The 20,146-nt window shown below is 43.4% G+C and overlaps 1 protein-coding gene across 4 annotated transcripts in view; it reads left to right on the top strand.

Annotated features, from left to right (window-relative positions):
- SLC25A26 (solute carrier family 25 member 26) overlaps window positions 1-20,146 on the top strand; it is a 145,921-nt gene that overhangs the window by 24,359 nt on the left and 101,416 nt on the right. For 3 of the 4 annotated variants that reach the window (XM_070390969.1, XM_070390973.1, XM_070390971.1), the window contains 2 exons: window positions 7,762-7,866; window positions 8,945-8,992. The exons of the other annotated variant lie outside the window; for it this stretch is intronic. In XM_070390969.1, coding sequence (XP_070247070.1) covers window positions 7,762-7,866; window positions 8,945-8,992 — 153 coding nt within the window. The remainder of the gene's footprint in view (window positions 1-7,761; window positions 7,867-8,944; window positions 8,993-20,146) is intronic. 4 annotated transcript variants of the gene reach the window in all.

Genomic DNA, 20,146 nt, shown 5'->3' on the forward strand with positions numbered 1-20,146 from the left:
ACAACTCGGGGGGGCTCTGACTGCTCATTGGCTAAGCTCCCTGTACGCTGCCACTCACAGTGTTCTTGGTAACTTGGGCAATAAGAATCCAAGAAGGTGCCCTAACCGGTTTGGCTCAGTGAATAGAGTGTCGGCCTGCGGACTGAAAGGTCCCAGGTTCAATTCCGGCCAAGGGCATGTACCTTGGTTGCAGGCACATCCCCAGTAGGAGGTGTGCAGGAGGCAGCTGATCAATGTTTCTCTCTCATTGATGTTTCTAACTCTCTATCCCTCTCCCTTCCTCTCTGAGAAAAATCAATAAAATATATTAAAAAAAAAAATCCAAGAAGGTGATCTAGGGTTTTCCCATCACACTCCTGGAGGTAAAAACTAAGGTCCACTGCTGGAGGGGCTAAGAAATGTCATCGCCTGCCCTAGCCATTTGGGCTCAGTGGATAGAGCTTCAGCTTGCCGATCACAGGGTCCAGGTTTGATTCTGATCAAGGGCATGCACTTAGGTTGCAGGCTCCTCCCTGGCTGGGCCCAGGTAAAGGCTCATGCAGGAGGCAACCAATCGAAGTGTCCCTCTCATATTGCTGTTTCTCTCTGTCTTTCCCTCTCTCTTCCAAGTTCTCTAAAAATCAATAGAAACATATCCTCAGGTGAGGATTAAAAAAAAAAAAAAAAAAGAAATGTCATATCCTATGAAAGACACATTTTGAAAATGCCTAAAGAAAGTTGTCATTTTTTCATGGTGAAGGGACTGGAGTCCGTGTTGATGAAAACACCTTGGCGGCTGCGGCAGCTGGCAGTGGCAGCAGCAGCGGGGTAATGGGGCTGGCGCCTTCCCCTGATCAGCCCGGTCACCTCCCGCAGAAGGAGGCCAGACTGCGGCTTAGGCCCACTCCCCATGGGATGGTAGGACATCCACTGATGGCTCCCAGTCTGTGAGAAGGGGCAGACTGGGCTGAAGGACCCCGCCCCCCCCAAACCCCCAGTGCATGAATTTCCTGCACCGGCCTCTAGTCTATATATATATAAAAAAACAGCGACCAGAATGCCATAACAACCAGAACAACCAGTCACTATGACACCCATTGCAGCCAGCAAACCAGCCCGATCAGGGGGTGGGGCCGACCAGCCAACCTCCTGCAGCCCCACCCCCCACCAGTGCTGCCCTTGATCTCCATCCCTACCCCAATAGGGGGCAAGGACAGCCAGGCAACCTCCTGCAGCCCCTCCCCCAGGCTGGCCCTGCCCCCTATGTGCCCCCCCCCACCCCGATTGGCCCACAGCCCCTTCCCCCAGCCAACTCCGCCCTTGATCAGCCCCCCTACCCCAATCGGGGGTGGGGCTGGCCGGCCAACTTCCCACGGCCCCTGCCCCCAGCTTGCCCAGCCCTGATCAGGCCTCAATCGGGGCAGCCAGTCGGCCAACCTCCTGCTGTCTCCTCCTCCCAACAGGCCTGGCCCCTATCCGCTGATTAGGGCCGAGCCGGCCGGACTCCACCAATGCACGAATTCGTGCACTAGGCCCCTAGTTTATATATAAAATGCTGACATAATTAGCTTCTCATATCAAAGGGATATGCATAGGTTGTTAAGTTTCATAAAGAAAAAGCTTAAATCAGGTAATTTTTTGCAAACCACATTGAAATAGTTGGGAAAAAGATGATAATGCTAATATAAGTACAGTACTGTGTTGATGCCTAGGCCCTTTGATGACATGTCAAGAGCAAGAAGCTGGAAGTGAGGCTGCAAGACACCAGTGGGTGATGTGCAGAGGAACAGACTAGTTGTGGCCGTGAAAGAACCTGAGGGTTTAGCAACATGTGTCTCTTGCTCCTTTCTCTCTCTCTCTCTCTGTGCCTTCCCTCACTTACCTCATGTGAGGTTGAAGTTCACTGTAACCTTTTCCTTTTCAAACACTTAGTCTTATGACTTGTAGTTTTGCATTTTAGTGTTTAATAAATACTAAAGAAAATAATAAATACTATTGCAAAAATCCTATATAATAGAGGTAATATGCAAATTGACTGTCATGCCCTCGCACAAGATGGCTGCCCCCATGTGGTCACAAAATGGCCACCACAAGATGGCTGGCAGGGGAGGGCAGTTAGGGGTGACCAGGCCAATAGGAGAGGGTAGTTGGGAGGCCAGCAGGGGAGGGCAGTTGGGGGTGACCAGGCCTGCAGGGGAGGGCAGTTGGGGGCGACCAGGCCAGCAGGGGAGGGCAGTTGGGGGCGATCGGGCCAGTAGGGGAGCAGTTAGGCATTGATCCGGCTGGCAGGGGAGTGGTTAGGGAGTGATCAGGCTGGCAGGCAGGAGCGGTTAGGGGCAATCAGGCAGGCAGGCAGGTGAATGGTTGGGAGCCAGCAATCCCAGATTGTGAGAGGGATTTCCAACTGCCGGTTTAGGCCCGATCCCTGTAAACCTGCAGTTGGACATCCCCTGAGGGGTTCTAGATTGGAGAGGGTGCAGGCTGGGCTGAGTGACACCCTTCCCCCTCTAGTAAATAAAATCATATCAGAAAAGTTTTTTACTTACATCAAAGAAAGAAAAATCTTGATAGCAGATTCATTATTATGATCAGTTTTTCTAAATTTCATTAAATTTTTGGTATGCTTAAATCTAATGAAACCATTGCATTTTAGTGTTGATAAAAAAAGGGCACACGTATTTTCTTTATGGAAAACCTTAGTTTTCTTTTCCCCTAATAGAACTTTAACATTCTTGGGCTTAATGAAATGCCACCATTCCGTGTGATGAGGTTCATACCGAACCCCAGATTTATTTGGAAGGAATGCTCTAAAGAAGGGACTGACCAGGAGCCTGTGGATGGCGTGACCTGCTTTTCCTTTCATAGCACCACACACTGTACCCTGGTTTTGTTTTTTGTTTTTTTTTTAATTTTATTGATTTTTTACAGAGAGGAAGGTAGAGGGATAGAGAGTTAGAAACATCGATGAGAGAGAAACATTGATCAGCTGCCTCCTGCACATCTCCTACTGGGGATGTGCCCGCAACCAAGGTACATGCCCTTGGCCGGAATCGAACCTGGGACCTTTCAGTCCACAGGCCGACGCTCTATCCACTGAGCCAAACCGGTTAGGGCTGGTTTTGTTCTTGTGCAGTGAAATACTCACTTGTAGCTCAAATTCAACTCTAAGAAAGATCAGAGTTAATATAAACGCAAATGGAAGGCAGCAGAGTTCCTAGAGGGAACAGACGAGGCACTGCTGGGTGGCCTCGCTCTCACACCATAGCTGCCACGCCACAGAAGTCAGCCGTGCTGGGTGCTTTGTACCCCTTCTCATCGTAAGATTATTTTTCACCTGAGAACCTTTTCAAAGTTTCCCCTCTGCTTCTGTATTTTGAAGAAATAAAACCAATAATGTAAGAACCTGGAGGGTTATGAAGCATGAAGTTCCATAAATATTTATGCCCACTCACAAAAGTAGACAATTCCTATTTTCTTGACATATTGGGGCCATTTTTCACTCTTGACCTCTTGAATTGAAAAGTACAAGGAGTTAGTGTACCCTTTTCTTTATTTTTTTATTTTTATTTATTTCATTCTTTAATGAGTTTTAGAAGCTGGGAGCTTTCCTGTGAGGTTCATGTAAGTTTCACAGTACTTTACTTTCTACTCTGATTTTATAAGGATGGGTTTAAAAGTTCAGTTGTATCAAAAGTAACATAATTTATACTCAAGTTCAGGCGTTAGTGGTTAGCTGTGAATGTGTGTGATTGAGCGCCTGTGCACTATTGCATTGAATTAAAAATAAATGTTATGTTGTCAAGGTTAACAAGTAGGATTGTATATAAAAGCATATTTTAAAGTAGACCGTTTATTTTGTTTTCTTGCCCACTTAGACTCTTTGGTCCATAGCAAATATTTTTGCCCTTTGAAATTATGTTGAAAAAACTTAGGAAGTAATAATACATGTTCATTGTAGAGAATTTAGAATATGCAGGTAGGCAGAAAAGACAGAGAGGCATCACCTCTAATTCCACTCTGTTTTTCCTAGTCTTTCTATAACTATACACAGGCAATCTATTCAACACAAAGAAAGAAATATATTTTAAATATTCTGGTGTTTTGTAAGGTCATCTCTGTGGAAATGATTGATTTTTGGTGTTATTCTTCCTCTTGGGTGGTTTCATTTGCTTTCTACATAAAATAATACAAAAATAATGGAAAGTTTTATTTGTCAGTTTTACCTAAACTAGAGGCCCAGTGCACGACATTCATGCACTGGGGTGTTTGGGGGTCCCTTAGCCAGACCTGCACCCTCACCAATCTGGGAGCCTTCAGGGGAGCCCTTTCCAATCCCGGAGTTTCTGTCTGTCTTTGCAATCATATGAGCGAATTGTCTGAGACCCTAACTCAGTTTGGTTTGTTGCTCACAGAATAATAGAGGCATTTTTTTTTCTCTTTGCTTCATTGGTGGAGATTTCCTGGAAGTTTTAGGTTATCTCCCCTTTAATTTTTCTTAGACACTCTGATTTTACTTAGGTCTCTCACCTTTGCTTTCCCTTCATTCCCCCACCACAACAGTAACTTGCTCCAGGCTCACTTTGTTCTAGTGTCTAGAAGGTCCGTCTGCCACCAAAACTACTATTCCCAGAATTCCTGGTGCTCCCCGTGATCTTGCTTTTCACTTCCTGCTCTGTCTCCGTCCCATGGCCTCCTACTCTGCAAAGCTCTCCCTCTTTGCTCTCCATCTGGTGGCTTGGGGAGCCAATTTCCACAAGCCGCTTCACTCTCCACCCAGTGCCTGTGTATGCAAATTAACCCGCCAGCTTTGTTGGGTTGATTTGCATACTCCTGATTGGCTGGTGAACATAGAGGAGGGACGGTCAATTTACATGTTTCTCTTTTATTATATAGGATAAAGCTAGAGGGATATACAGTAAAGAGACCCACTACCACTGCCCACCTGGTGGTTTAGTACCATTGATGCCTATTTTCTTCTTGCCCTCATGTTTGTGGTTTAGTAGAAGAGAAAATATATATATGAAAAACTGTGTGATATAAGTTAATGAGTAAAAATGCCAGGTAAGATAGTTTATTTTGGGAAATAAGAATAAGGAGGAAATTGGAGAATAAAGAAGGAATCTTTTGAACTTAAGGAAAGTTATGATGGGGGAAATTAAGAATTATAGAAATCAAGACTTAAAAGCATACTATAAAGATTTCTGGATCAAGTCAAGTAAGAAAAATTAAAGCTCCCAGAAGGACAAAGGAAATGCTTGAGCATTCACTTCCATAGCTGGGGCACACTCTAGGTCTGAGGATGCTCAACCAGACCACTGCTCATTCCTCCTGTAGGTGATTCCTGAAGGAGAGGTCCAGGTTAGATGCAGGAAATGGCACCATTGGCTGAGGGCCAGCCTGGGAAAAGGGAGATAGTCCCAGCAGTGTAGGCATGTGCCAGGGACCCCTGACTGCCTTTTCTCATCGCTTCTCAGGTCTTCATATGTTATTCCATCTCTTTCCTAGATTGTTAACTTCTGCTTTGCTGTTATCACTCACTTTCCCCATCCTATGTGCAGGTATTTAGCATCTTAAAACAAGACAAAGAACTGCCTTTGACTATGAACCAATCCCCTACTTCCTGTTGTAGGCCATGTTTGCCCATCTCTATCTTGAAATTACTTATGAATTCTCTGCAATGGGTCTCCTGTCCCAACCCTCCATTAAAACGATTCTGGCGAATTCTGTTAACCCTCATGTGCTAACATGCTTGGGACTCTTGATCCATTGTTCTGCCAGTCTCCATTTGATATTCTGTTGCCCTTGAATATCAAGTACAGTTCTTGGTTGCTTGCAGTTGGAAACGATTTTGGGTACCTATGGAAAAAAGATTTTCTTTGCAGGAAGGTTGACAGACACTTAAGTTGCCTTCCCTTCTCACTTGCCAACAGAATGGTGATTTGGGTTTGTTGGCAGTGTCCCTAACCCTTTGTTAGATATACATATTCTCAGCGGTCCTAATGGGGTGGCCATGTCACATGTGCAAGTGGACACTTCTGGGGGGCATCAAAGAAAAAAAGGAGGAGATCTGTTCTTCTTGCCCAGTTGTGTGACAAGTGTGTGTGAGAGGTGGCATCACCTCTCACTGGCATATCATGAAGGAGGATGTTAAAGTTAGTCAGGTGTGAGTGTGGACCAACCAGAACCTGTCACCTTGAATGCTGGAGCAGGGTCTGAGAGTGCCTGACGTTACTCCTCAGATGTTGTGTGGTGGGGATCTGGGGTTCTGGGGCCGGGAGCTGGTTGAGGCTGCATGGGGGTGAGATGGAAGGTTGGGGTAACCCGCTCATGAGTAGTCTTGCCTCTACCAACTTGTGCATTATTACTTGCAGCAAAGCAAAGGCACTATCAATTGGTTCATTCTTTTGTCAGACATGGCTGTCGTATGAACACCAGGATGTTGTACAGTAGGTGTTGGGTTCAACATGAGTAAATGTGCTTCTTGTTGTCCAGGGGCCTGTAGACATATGTGCTTGGAACAGTGTGGCGGGAGCTGGGAGGTCTGCACAGAACAAGAGAGGGAAGGTTTGGGGCTGATAAAACAATGCATGTCCACTAAGGGTTCTGCCGGAAGCCAATTCCAGCATGACAGCAGGGCTGAATCTGGGAATGGCTGATGGCATTTCTCCAAACCTGAATAGGTACATTAAATTGATTGTTTGCTGCCAGATAGCTCAGGACATCTTAATCTACATGTTATTGCCTCCTACTGGCCAAACACCTGAACAGCCGTAGGCTAATTCTCCCCATTCTGACAATGCCTCTGTATACGAAACCCTGACCCTTTGAAGTGTATATCTCTGCCTCGCCTCAGGACAATTTATGTTAATAAAAAGCATGGGGTCCTGAGACGAGGAGATCTTAGTTTCCTTTAGACTAGGCTCCTCTGACCCCCAAATGCCTTTCAAAATTATATTTCGTCTCTGGACTCCTATTTAATCTACGTACAGCCTTCTCCAGATTTTCTGAACCCTCCTTAATGATGGAACAAGAACCCTGGCAGGTTCCCAGTGTTTTAGGCTAACAGAAACACAAACTTTTTGACATCTTGCACTAAGCCTATACATTATACTTTCTTATACTACTAGTGACCTGGTGCATGGATTCGTGCACATTGAAAGGAAATTAATTAGAAGGTGGTTGGCGGGGTGGGACTGGGCAAGACGGGCTGGACACGCCCTGGAGCCAACCTCCCATAGTCCCTCCCTGGCCGGCTGCCCCTGGGGTTGCGCTGTAGCTCAAAAGGTGTCTGCGGAGTGAGTGGGGTCCCTCTGGCTGGTAGGATCCTTCAGCCTGGCCTATGGGGATCGGGCCGAAACTGGCTCTCCAATATCCCCTGAGGGCTCCTGGAGTTCGAGAAGGCACTCTGTAAAGTTGCTGTGTGGAATGCAAACGCAAGTGTGCAGTAAACCAGATTTGGGGCAGACAGTGCCCCAGCAACAACATAACCCACGGCCAAAGTTGGAATCGTGTGGCCCTGCGAGGAATTGGGCTCCCTCCTCTCTGGTTTCAGGGTGCGTCACCTGAGAACCACTGCTGTTAAGTCACTGCAGCTCGGCAGCTCCTACGTTGAGTGTCTGCCCCCGGTGGTCAGTTCACATCATAGCGACTGGTCAGATGGAGGGAGGGACACTTAGCATATTAGCCTTTTATATATATATAGGTAATTTTTGGTTATGAAAAAATTTCAATTTTCATTCCAGTTACTTCATTTTTAGATGTACTTAAATTTATATATTTTAGGTGGCCTGCCTGATTCGAGTTCCTTCTGAAGTAGTTAAGCAGAGGGCACAGGTTTCTGCTTCTTCAGGAACATTTCAGATTTTCTCTAACATCTTATATCAAGAGGTGAGATATGTTTTTAAGTTCTTTTTTTTTTTTATTGAGAGAGATTTTATAGCAGCTAGTATGAGCACTGTGAGTCTTGTATCAGGAATCCTAGAGGAGACCTTACAGCTAAATTTAATGTCCAATTGCAGTAACTTTCTGTGCTAAGATTATAGTTTTCTTTTCTGTATTTGTTTTTGAATTTTTAAAAAATTTCTAAACAAACACATATTGAGTGTCCCTACTGTATGAGTCCTATATCGTAATCATCCATTGTTCTTTTGGAATCAGACATGGGATAAATAGTAAATATGTAGACTGGATGAAGATATATGAAAACATTACTACAGAATTTGAGGGCTCATGGAAGAGAAGTGTAGTAATGAACTGTCATCAACATCATAGTGTTTATATCAACTGTAATCCCCTTTTACTGGTTAGTGTTAAGCTGTGTGTCAGAAGTCATCCTGCTGGCCATGCGACTAGGAGCCGTTAAGCTGCTTTCCTTCATAGTTCCTACAGAAGCCTTTAAAAAAGTTAAGTTAAAAATATTTTTACCAAAGTCAATCACATGGAAATTTCAATGAGTCTAGGTTGTAGAAAAATTATTCTTAATGGTCCATGTGTCTCCTCAAGGAGATGCGAGTGTTTAATTGTATGAGTGAGATAACCCAGTAGAGGGTTCCTGAAGAATCATGTGGACGTGAAACAGATAAGCAAAGGCTTTTCCAGAGGTACACCATTGAGAGGTTATTAATTAACTTCTGATGTCTTCTGATTGAAACTATGAAATATATTCTGTTTTCATATGAAAAGATAATCAACATTCTATGTGCATTTGCTTTTGGAAATCTATTCATTTAAAGCTCAATTATTCTCAGGAGAAGAAATACTTAAAGCTAAATTAATATGTAGTCAGTTTTATTATTAGAGATATTTCCATTTTAAAGGAGTGGGGCAGTTAGAACCTTTAACTTCTTGCAGAACTGTGGTCATTGTGGATGTTTTAAAACTCAAACTTTAGGAAAGGTTACTGTGCTTTATTCAGAATGTCTTCCTAAAATTTCTGCCATCTCGTCTTTCCTTTTGTTTGTTTCAGGGCATCCCAGGATTGTATCGAGGCTACAAAAGCACAGTTTTAAGAGAGGTAACTAACTTAATTTCCAGTATTGAAGTACAGAGAAACAGTATGCTTTGTTCTGTGAGTTTACTTGGAGAAACTGGTTTAAAAAGTTAAAAAGGGAAATTAAGATCTCTTATTTTTTCTTTTTTATTTAAATATATATTTTTATTGATTTCTTAGAGAAAGGGAGAGGGAGCGAGAGATAGAAACATCAATGATGAGAGAGAATCATTGGTCGGCTGCCTTCTGCATGCCCCCTACTGGGGATCAAGCCTGCAACCTGGGCATGTGCCCTTGACTGGAATTGGACCCGGGACCCTTCAGTCCTCAGGCCGACACTCCATCCTCTGAGCCACACCAGCTAGGGCTAAGATCTCTTTTTAAAACACTCTTTAGTCTTGTCTTGGTTCTTACATGTAATAAATGGGTCAAATGAATTGGTTTGCTGAACGACCACCCTGTAGCTTCATGGTAATTCTAGAGTGGTAAGTATTTGTTGTAGCTGAAATATTAGGAACTAACTATGCAGGGTAAGATATTAATACACAGAATTTGTGAGAAATTGGTCAGGAAAGTTGCACCCTGAGAGATAAGTGTCTCAGAAGTCTGTATCATACAGTTAGTTCTTATTTTCCTGGTAACAATCTGATGAGCTGGGAAGTGTACTCTGGCCTGGAGTCCTGGCCCACAAGCCATTTTATCCCCTGTGCCTTCTAACTCTAAAGTCCCATGATTCAATGTGGTCAATTTCTTGTACCTCTTCCCCTCCCCGACAACCCTCCCCCCGTTTTGTTTTGTTTTGAAAGCAGTGTTTTGTTTTTAAATAAGTATATTACTGCTGGAAGCATGTTTTAATTTTTGCCTCATATAAAGGGGCTGTTTGAAGTTTAAAAGTTGATTTATAGATATGTGAGATATAAGTCTTTGGTTTGGGACATAATTTTGTTTTCTTTTTAAATGAGCTTAAATCCTATGGTTTCCCCCCAGCTTTATTGAGATAGAATTGATAAATAGAATTGTAAGGCATTTAAAGTGTATAACATAATGATTTGATATTTGTATAACTATGAAAAGGATTGGGACATAATTTCCATGAAGGAAAACACAGAAGAGCATCTGCCTACATCTGCTCCTTGTTCTTGTTTTCTATTTGGTGTTCGTTAGATGCTAAAACACTTTCACCTCTGAAATTGTTTTTAATTTAAGTAAATATTGTCATCACTAGCAGAATACTGAAATTCCTTCAAATCCCTAAGTTTATTCCCAGGTAGGTTTTTTTTGTTTTTTTGTGGTTTTTTTTTTTTTGGTTCTCTTTTTTTTTTTAATACTATAGATAGCGATTTTCAACCTTTTTCATCTCATGGCACACATAAACTAATTACTAAAATTCTGCAGCACACTAGAAATATATTTTTTGCCTATCAGACAAAAAACAAAAACAAAAACCAGGTATAATTTTGATTCATTCACTAGACAGCTATTGTTGTGTTGGCTGTTGTCATTTTTAAATTTGATAATCTAGGGGAAAGAGGTCAGTGCCCCTGACTAAACAGTCAGGTACTGCATGTTTTAAAAATTCTCGCGGCACACAGTTTAAAAATCGCTGCTGTAGATTAGTCTTCTTTATGAAACACCTGTACTGTTATTTAAAGCTTTGGTGTAGGTGATGTATATCTTTGAAAAACTTATTTTGAAGGCAAACTGAATGTTTCAAAATTAGTCATTTGTGTGAAGATGACTTCTTTCTGCCTTTCAAAAGTATCCCCTGCACCATGTCTTCATTCTGTTCTTAGGCTCTGACTTAGTAAACATGAGCTAGTTACTGAGAGCTGTTAATTGAATGTGGCTGAGTGCAGGGGAAAGGCGGAGTGGGGGGGACCTTTTTTATTTTTCTGAGAGGTGCTGAATAAATAAATATATTTATATGCCAGAGAATACTGGTTTCATATTCAAACAAATAGAACACATGGTTACAACTGCATTCTGTTCTTTTAAAAATTTGTTTTGACATATGCCACACTAGTAATTAATTTCTAAGCTACAATTCTTGCAAATAATGTGACCTACTGAGATAACTCTGTTTACTCAAATGGCAGTGCTTTGTTGGAAATGTAATTGGGGTCTTTGCATTATGCGTATTCATGTAAGAGCCTTCAGAACTGATTTTAGGTGAAGCATCGCTTTAGAACAGATTCCCTGATAGAACTAGAGAAGAATTATTATTGAATGAAACGTAGCTTCTTTTCAAAATGAGAAAAATAAGTGACACCTGCATTAAGCAAAATTTATGCATTATAGTTTCAATTCTTACATTGTTCTGACACCAATATCATATCTTTTTGCCAAGAATGTGGCTGATTGTTTCAGTAAGAAAATACATTGAAGCCTTAGTGAGAATCACCAAGAAACTTACACATTTATTCTGTGTACAATTTTCCTTTAGAATAGTTTTATCTCCCTAGCGGTAGCCCATTAGAAGGAGATTGAAGGTTGAACCCATGCATTATAAAATAGATTGTGTGTTCTTTAGATTTTGTGAATGCTGTCACCTGTTTTTGTTTTTTTTTAATTTTTTTTTTACTACATTTGATGTTTGTGGAGATTGCTGGCTTATCCTTTATGTTCTCCTAAATTATTTTAGTTACTGTGAATTTTAGACTGAGTCTGAGCAAGGTCAACAAATTATGCTACTTACCTCACCCTTTCAGTGTTTGTTTTCCTCATGATCTTGGCCAAATTAGCTGTGGCCAGGCATCGTGGTGCCTGTGGCATGGCTGTAAGATGGAAGTGGGAGCAAATCTCAGCTGCCTTCACAGCCAGGCTGAGGTCCCAGGGCCCACTCACTGCCTGAGAGTGCTGTGGAGAGATGCCTCAGGGTCTCGCATGTGGATTAGAAGGACTTGAAAGAGGAAGGAAGCAGAGAAATGCAAGTTGCTTCACAATAAGTAGGAATAGCCCTAGCCAGTTTGGCTTAGTGGAGAGAGCGTCAGCCCGCAAACTGTAGGGTCCCGGGTTCGATTCCAGTTAAGGGCACATTGCCTCGGTTGTAAGCTCCATCCCTGGCCTTGGTCAGGGTGTGTGCGGGAGACAACCAATCAGTGTGTCTCTCACATTGATGTTTCTCTCTGTCTCTCCCCCTCCCTTTCACTCTCTAAAAATCAATGGAAAAATCCTCAGATGAGGATTATAAAAAAAAAAAAGAAGTAGGAATAAATTAAACTCAGCAAATGTGTTTTATCCACTGTTCTATTTAACAGTCATTTAAAAAGTGTCTTCTGTGTGTTGGGCACCACATAGAAGGATTCGTGTTCTTATGGGGAAATAATTAGGGCAATGAACAGGGTACAGTGCAGTGTGATAGTGCCGCAGTGGTGTTTATACAGCAGACACAGGACAGGGTATAGTGCAGTGTGGTAGTGCTGCAGTGGTGTGTATACAGCAGACACAGGAAAGGATATGGTGCAGTGTGGTAGGGCCGCAGTGGTGTGTATACAGCAGACACAGGAAAGGATATGGTGCAGTGTGGTAGGGCCGCAGTGGTGTGTATACAGCAGACACAGGACAGGATATGGTGCAGTGTGATAGGGCCGCAGTGGTGTGTATACAGCAGACACAGGACAGGGTCCGGTGCAGTGTGGTAGTGCCGCAGTGGTGTGTATACAGCAGACACAGGACAGGGTATATTGCAGTGTGATAGGGCCGCAGTGGTGTGTATACACCAGACACAGGACAGGGTCCGGTGTAGTGTGATAGGGCCGCAATGGTGTGTATACAGCAGACACAGGACAGGGTATAGTGCAGTGTGATAGTGCCACAGTGGTGTGTATACAGCAGACACAGGACAGGGTCCGGTGCAGTGTGATAGTGCCGCAGTGGTATGTATACATGTAATGGTGTGTATATACAATATGTACCTGGGGTTCTAGAAGAAGCAGTGCTTGAGTGGCATCAATTCGTATTTGTTGTGTTAATAAAAAGTAATTTTGACTTAATTCTTGAAGGAGTTGCCATTAGAAATAGGCAAGGAGACTGGCCAATGTAACAACATGAGCAGAGGCACAAGGCTGTGAGAAAACGCCTGTGCCTGCTTATCTGCACAGAATTGGGGTTGTCACCTACAGAAAGACCAGAGTCTTTCCCTCTACCTGCAGCCTCGTGAGGGTGCTTCAGGAAGGCACAGAATCAAGTGGGTGCTGGCTGGGAGGAGAGGCTGACGTCTCCGCAACTGGATGTTTGCCAGGGACTGGAGTGGAGCCCTGGGGAGCCCCTGGAGGAGCCTGACATGTGTCCCCGGGAGCGTGGAGGGAAAATTACTGGGCTTTGACCCTGCTCTGCACTAATCTGACAGTGAGAGGCTGTTTGCAGCCGCCTCATGGCAGGAGGTTGCTGTTTTGGAATGAGTAACTCCTGGCTTCTTGGTAGGTAAGAGTGGCCACTGAAGGATTTGAGGTAGATGAGGGTTGTCGCTCCCTCTCCCCAGATTTCTTGCCAGGCTTCAGTGAAAGTGAGTCTCCCTCCAAATTCTGTTACACATCTGATCCTACCCGTCTCAAAGTCAGGCCGTCTGGCAGGCCCCGTCTGCCACCTGTCGGTACGTTCATCGAGGCCTCCAGCCTGTCTCTTTCACCTGTGAGGTATTTATTAAAATAACGCATTGAGAGAAAAAAATCAGTGTATACATCCTTACTGAAAACTATATCATTATGCAAAAAAGGGTTTAATTTGGGTAAGCAATTCCTAATGTATGGCAAGTTTTACTTTCAGAAATGATACCACAAAACAACACAATCTGATTCAATCTTAGAGGCCGGCATGCTGTCGGGGAACATTCTTAATCTTTGTAGAAGCTTCTTTATACTGTCAGGTACCAGGGCTCTGCCTTCTTGTGTGAATTCAGCCACCACATCAACAGTAACGTGTCCTAGTCCTTTTTCTTAAATTCCCTCTTTATCGTGTGCCTTCTATTGATCCTTTCAGCCACATTCAATTAACAGCTCTCAGCCACTCTGAGGCATGCTCTTTCTCCAGTTTCTGTCAGCTTTGGTTAATGGCTGCTCTTCTGTGCCTCTTTGTTCATCTTGCTAACTAACCACCATCACTGTGGGCAAGGGCCGTCCCTTCCCAGCGATGAAATGACCCTTGTACTGATGACTGTTACCTACCGCTCTCTCAGTCTGTCTCTGCAGGTGTGGAAATTAGCACTCTGATTGGAGAGTTCACTTGCAGGTAGACATGGAAGCTTTCCAAAGTTAGTTACACTTAAGCTCTACTTGAGGTAGTGACAGCGCCCCCTGATCTAGTGCCTGGGAACAGGAACCTTTTGAAATAAAGCCTGAAGGGTTGTCCTTCAGCATCTCTTTTCCAGCTCTGTTGTCTGCCCAGTGAGTTCCTTTCCCCAAAACTCTTCATGTTATACAGGGTGGGCAAAAGTAGGTTTACAGTTGTTTGTATGGGACATAATACAATAATTAGTAAGTAATAAAAAATGCAAGAATAAACTGTGTTTTGCATACTCACAACTGTAGACCTTATGTGTTTTTCCAGAACCACTCTTTCCTAGGTGTTCTGCATCTTGTTTGTTTTCTTAGCCAAACCATTTTGGAGATCAGTTTATATCACTTCATAAAGAGGACCCTCTCCTACAATATCTGCAAATCAGTAAATGTGACACACCACATAAACAAAATGAAGGATAAAAACGACATGATCATATCAATAGGCACAGAAAAAGCATTTGACAAAATCCAGCACCCATTTATGACAAGAATTCTCAGCAAAGTGGGAATAGAAGGAACATACCTCAACATAAAAAGGCCACATATGACAAACCCACAGCCAACATAATACTCCATGAGCAAAAACTAAAAGCATTTTCCTTAAGATGAGTAAGACAGGGATGCCTGCTTTCACCACTCTTATTCAACATTGTATTGGAAGTCCTAGCCACAGCAATCAGATAAGAAGAAAAAATAGAAGTCATCCAAATTGGATATGAGGAAATAAAACTGTCATTATTTGCACATGACATGATATTGTACATAGAAAACACAAAAGACTTCACCAGAAAGTTACTAGATGTAATAATGAATTTGGCAAAGTAGCAGGATACAAAATTAATACTCAGAAATCGATGGCATTTCTATACACCAATAATGAACTATTAAAAAAAGAAACTAAGAAAACAATACCATTTACTCTTGGAATAAAAAAAATAAGGTACCTAGGAATAAATTTAACCAAGGTGGCAAAAGACCTGTACTCGGAAAACTATAGGTCATAGAATAAAGACATTGAGGAAGATACAAATAAGTGGAAGCATATACCATGTTCATGGATTGGAAGAATTAACATCATTAAAATGTCCATACTACCCAAAGCAATCTATAGATTCAATGCAATTCCTATTGAAATACCAATGGCATATTTCACAAATCTAGAACAGATATTCCAAAAATGTATATGGAATAACAACAACAAAAAAGACCTCAAACAGCTACAGCAATCTGAGAAAGAAGAACAAAGTTGGAGGTATCACAATACGTGCTATCAAACTATACTACAAGGCTATTGTAATCAAAACAGCCTTGTACTGGCATAAGAACAGACATATAGATTAATGGAACAGAACAGTGAGCCCAGAAATCGACCCATACCACTATGTTCAATTAATATTAGACAAAGGAGGCAAGAATATACAGTGGGTTAAAGACAGTCTCTTCAATAAATGGTGTTGGGAGAATTGGACAGATACATGTTAAAAAAAAATGAAACTAGACCATCAACTTATACCATACACAAGAATAAACTTGAAATGGACAAAAGACTTAAATGTAAGTAACGAAACCATACAAATCCTAAAAGAAAACATAGGCACTAAAATCTCAGACATCTCTCATAGCATTATTTTTTGCCGATATGTCTAAGGGCAAGGGAAATGAAGGAAAACAAACAAACAAATGGGACTATATCTAACTAAAAGGCTTCTGCACAGCAAGAGAGACCACCAACAAAGTAAAAAGGGAACCCACTATATAGGAGAACATATTTGCCAATGATACATCTGGTAATGGGTTAATTTCCAGATTACATCAAGTACTAATACAACGCAATGCTAGGAAGTCAAAGAATCCAATTAAAAAATGAGCAAAGGACCTGAGTAGATCCTTCTCCAAAGTAGGCATATAGATGACCAGTAGACTTGAAAAAATGCTCGGTGTCACTAATCATCAGAGAGATGCAAATTAAAACTATAATGAGGTATTACCTCACACCCTTCAGAATGGCTACCATCAATAAATCAACAAACAAGAGCTAGGGAGGATGTGGGGAAAGGGAACACTAGTGCACTATTGGTGGGAATGCAGACTGGTGCAGCCACTGTGGAAAACAGTATGAAGTTCCCTCAAAAAATTAAAACTGGAACTGCCTTTTGATCCAGCAATTCCTCTTCTGCGAATATATCCTAAAAATCCCAGAATACCATTTTGAGAGGATATATGCAGTGTTGTTTACAACTAGAGACCAGGTGCATGGGATTCGAGCAGTAGTGGGGGGCATGGCCTGCGGGGATTGGCCTGCTGTGGGAGTGCCGCTCATCCTGGTCAGCTAAGTGGTGCTTCCACTGTGGGAGCGTACTGACCACCAAGGGTGGCTCCTGCATTGAGTGTCTGCCTCTTGGTGGTCAGTGCATGTCATAGTGACTGGTTGAGCAGTCATTCTGGTCATTCTGCTGTTTGGTTGCTGGTTTTTTATTGTGTAGGATAACCAAGATCTGAAAACAGCCCAGGTGCCCATCAGTAGATAATCTAACCTAATAAAAGAGAAACATGCAAATTGACCGCACCTCTGCTATGCCCCAAGCCACTCCCACCAGCCAATCAGAGCGACTGTATGCAAATTAACCCAACCAAGATGGCGGCCGGCAGCCACGGAGCTGGAGCAAGCAGGAGGTTTGGTTGCCCCGGTGATGGAGGAAGCCAAGCTTCCCACCTGCCCTGGCTGGCTGTGGCCTCCGCTCAAGGCAACAAAGTTTCAATTATAGAAGATAAACAAATCCCAGATAGCTGCTTCCAGCCAGCCTCCACTGGCAGCTTGGATGGCTGGGGGCCATGGCCAGCCTGCAAACAGCCATCAGTCCCTCACCCAGGCTTGCCAGGCACCCCAGCAGAACCCCCACCCTGATCCGGGACACCCTTCAGGGCAAACCAGCCAGCCCCCACCCATGCACCAGGCCTCTATCCTATATAATAAAAAGGTAATATGCAAATTGACCCTAACAGCAGAACGACTGGGAATGACTGGTCACTGTGACACACTGACCACCAGGGGGCAGACGCTCAATGCAGGACTGCCCCCTGGTGGTCAGTGCGCTCCCACAGGGGGAGCTCTGCTCAGCCACAAGCCAAGTTGATGGCTGCCAGCACAGCAGTGGTGGCGGGAGCCTCTCCCACCTCCTTAGCAGCACTAAGGATGTCCGACTGCAGCCTAGGCCTGCTCCCCGCTGGCAAGTGGACATCCCCCGAGGGTTCCCGGGCTACTAGAGGGATGTCTGACTGCCAGCTTAGGCCCAATCCACCGGGGAGTGGGCCTAAGCCAGCAGGTGGTCATCCCCCGAGGGGTCCCAGACTGGGAGAGGGCACAGGCCAGGCTGAGGGACCCCCCTGAGTGCACAAGTTTTTGTGCACTGGGCCTCTAGTCCTATACGATAAAAGCCTAATATGCCAAGTGTCTGGTCTTCTGGTCAAACAATCAAAGCGTAATGTGCTAATAAGAGAGAAACATGCAAATTGTTTCAACAGCTTGCTATCATGTGCACTGACCACCAGCGGCAGACACTCAGACTGGTAGGTTAGCTTGCTGCTGGGGTCCGGCTGATCCGGACTGAGCAAGATGGGCTGGACATGCTCTGGAGCCCTCCTGCGGTCCCTCCCCGCTGGCCAACCTCCTTTGTCCCTCCCCGGCCCCAATCATGCACCGGTGGGGTCCATCAGCCTGGCCTGTGTCCTTTTGCAATCCGGGACCCCTCGGGGGATGTTGGAGAGCCGGTTTTGGCCCAATCCCGCAGGCAAGGCCGAAGGACCCCACTGGTGCACGAATTCGTGCACTGGGCCTCTAGGTTGATAATAAAGCTCTAGTACATTTACCCAGTGGAATACTATACAGTTATATAAAATGATTTCTTGCCTTTTGAGGCAGCATGGATGGACCTGGAGATTATTATGCTAAGCAAAATAAGCCAGTCAGAGAAAGGCAAATACCATGTGGTCTCACTATTATGTGGAATCTAATGAACAAAATGAATTGATGAATAGAAACAGAGGCATGGATACAGGGAACATACTGAGAGCTGTCAGAGGAAGGGGGAACTGGATGAAAGGAGGCAAAGGGATTAGCCAAAGAACATGTGTGCATAACCCATAGACTCAAATAACAGTGTGGTGATGGCCAGAGGGAAGGGGGGTTGAGGGCGGGGTGGAGATGGGTAAAGGGGAATGGGGAAATCTGTAATAGTATGAACAATAAAAAAAAGGGACTCTCTTGTTTTCATGGTTGCATAGTACACCATTGTACAAATGAGTCATTATTTTACCAATTCCTCATTGGTGGATATCACAAACATGCTACAATGAATAATATGGTTCCTATGTCATTTTGTGCATGGTTGATGATGTTTGTCAGTTATATGCCAATTGCTTGGTTAAAGGTATATGGGCATTTGTAATTTTGTTACATATCACCCAATTGTCCTCTACGGAAGTACCAGTTGACACTTGCCAGCCATGTGAGCGCCATCTGTTCCATTCAGTCTCACTAAGGGTACTAGCCATCTGAGGTGAAAATGATCTCACTGGAGTTTTAATTTTAAGTGTCAGAATTAAACATTCATCTGAGAACTATTTTATTCCTTTCTTGTACACAGATTATTTAAGTTATGCCAACGTTTTAGTTAGAATTAAATGAGGAGATCCATGTGAAGTGCTTTCTACAGAGCCTGTCACAGAATAGGTGTTCAGGGAATGTTAACTATGATTAGCATTCTTGGTAATTGAAAGGGTTTTTGACAGGAACTGACACTTGAGTGTGAAAAGCAGTTCTGCTCCTGGCAAGGCGCTAAACCTCTCTGAGGTCAGGTTTGCCCATGGGAGCGAGGAATTTTGCCTAGACTTTTCTCACAGCATGCTCAGGAAGGAGGTATGGCATGGGTGTGGTCTGCAAGGAGACCCGGAAATGAGACACCTGCCTCTAGGTTCTTAGGTTCTTAGCAGGGATGCACCGTCGATCTGTGTGCATTTAAACATGTGAGTGCCATCTCATGAGGATGGGTAACAGTAGTTGTGTTTGAACTAGAGGCCAGCTAGTCACTTGTAAAGCTTCTCAGCTGCAATTGGAGTGCTGGTGGTTGAGCAGATCAAAGTTACTAATGCAAATGGGTTGGAAAATTGGAAATTTGCTAGAATTCTCCCTCCCTCCCCAATAATATTACCCATTAAGAAGGGGCTTTCTTACTGAGAATGCAACACTTGAATGTTTTCCATTCAAGTGGAAAATGTTTTGAAGCAACTATAGCTAGAACTTCTAGTACTTACTGTCCTTAAGCCTGTGTACTAGTTCCTGCTCCCAAGATAGTGAAAAGGCAAACCAAAAATTGCTGCTCTCTGGTAAGAATGTTTTCTCCTTGTGTCAGAGCACTGAGGATCTGCCTCTGTTTGTATGAAATTTTCTTTCATTTGCCGTTTCCCTTCTTTTTGTTTTGTCTTTACATTTCAGTTCTGTCTGCTACATATAATTCTGCCTGTCTTCTCAGATAGCATGTAAATTCATCTCCCAAACAGCTGTGGATTTTTACCTCTTGGTAGCAATGTACAGCCTCCAGCATAATGCCTTCCTCAAAGCCAGCACTCAGTAAATATTTGTTGTTTTTTAATTCCTTTAAGTTTGATTATCTACCAGTCACCAGAATGCTGAGGGACCTCTCAGGGAGCTTGAAAGTGTGCAGGGTGGTGGTTCAGCCCTTGGCTGCACTACATTAAAAGGTCTTTGCATTAATTAGGTGATGAAATACCAAAGAGTGTATAATTTTCTAAGATTTCAGTTTTCTTAAAACCTGAAACAATAGTTTTTATAAGCCTGATTTTATTAGAAGAGAAGCAAGCACTGCAATTAGTTTACATATAGTTC

This window comes from Myotis yumanensis, unplaced genomic scaffold, assembly GCF_028538775.1.
Source record: "Myotis yumanensis isolate MYYU_CA2020_CCGP unplaced genomic scaffold, mMyoYum1.0.hap1 SCAF_14, whole genome shotgun sequence".
NCBI classification, from domain to species: domain Eukaryota; kingdom Metazoa; phylum Chordata; class Mammalia; order Chiroptera; family Vespertilionidae; genus Myotis; species Myotis yumanensis.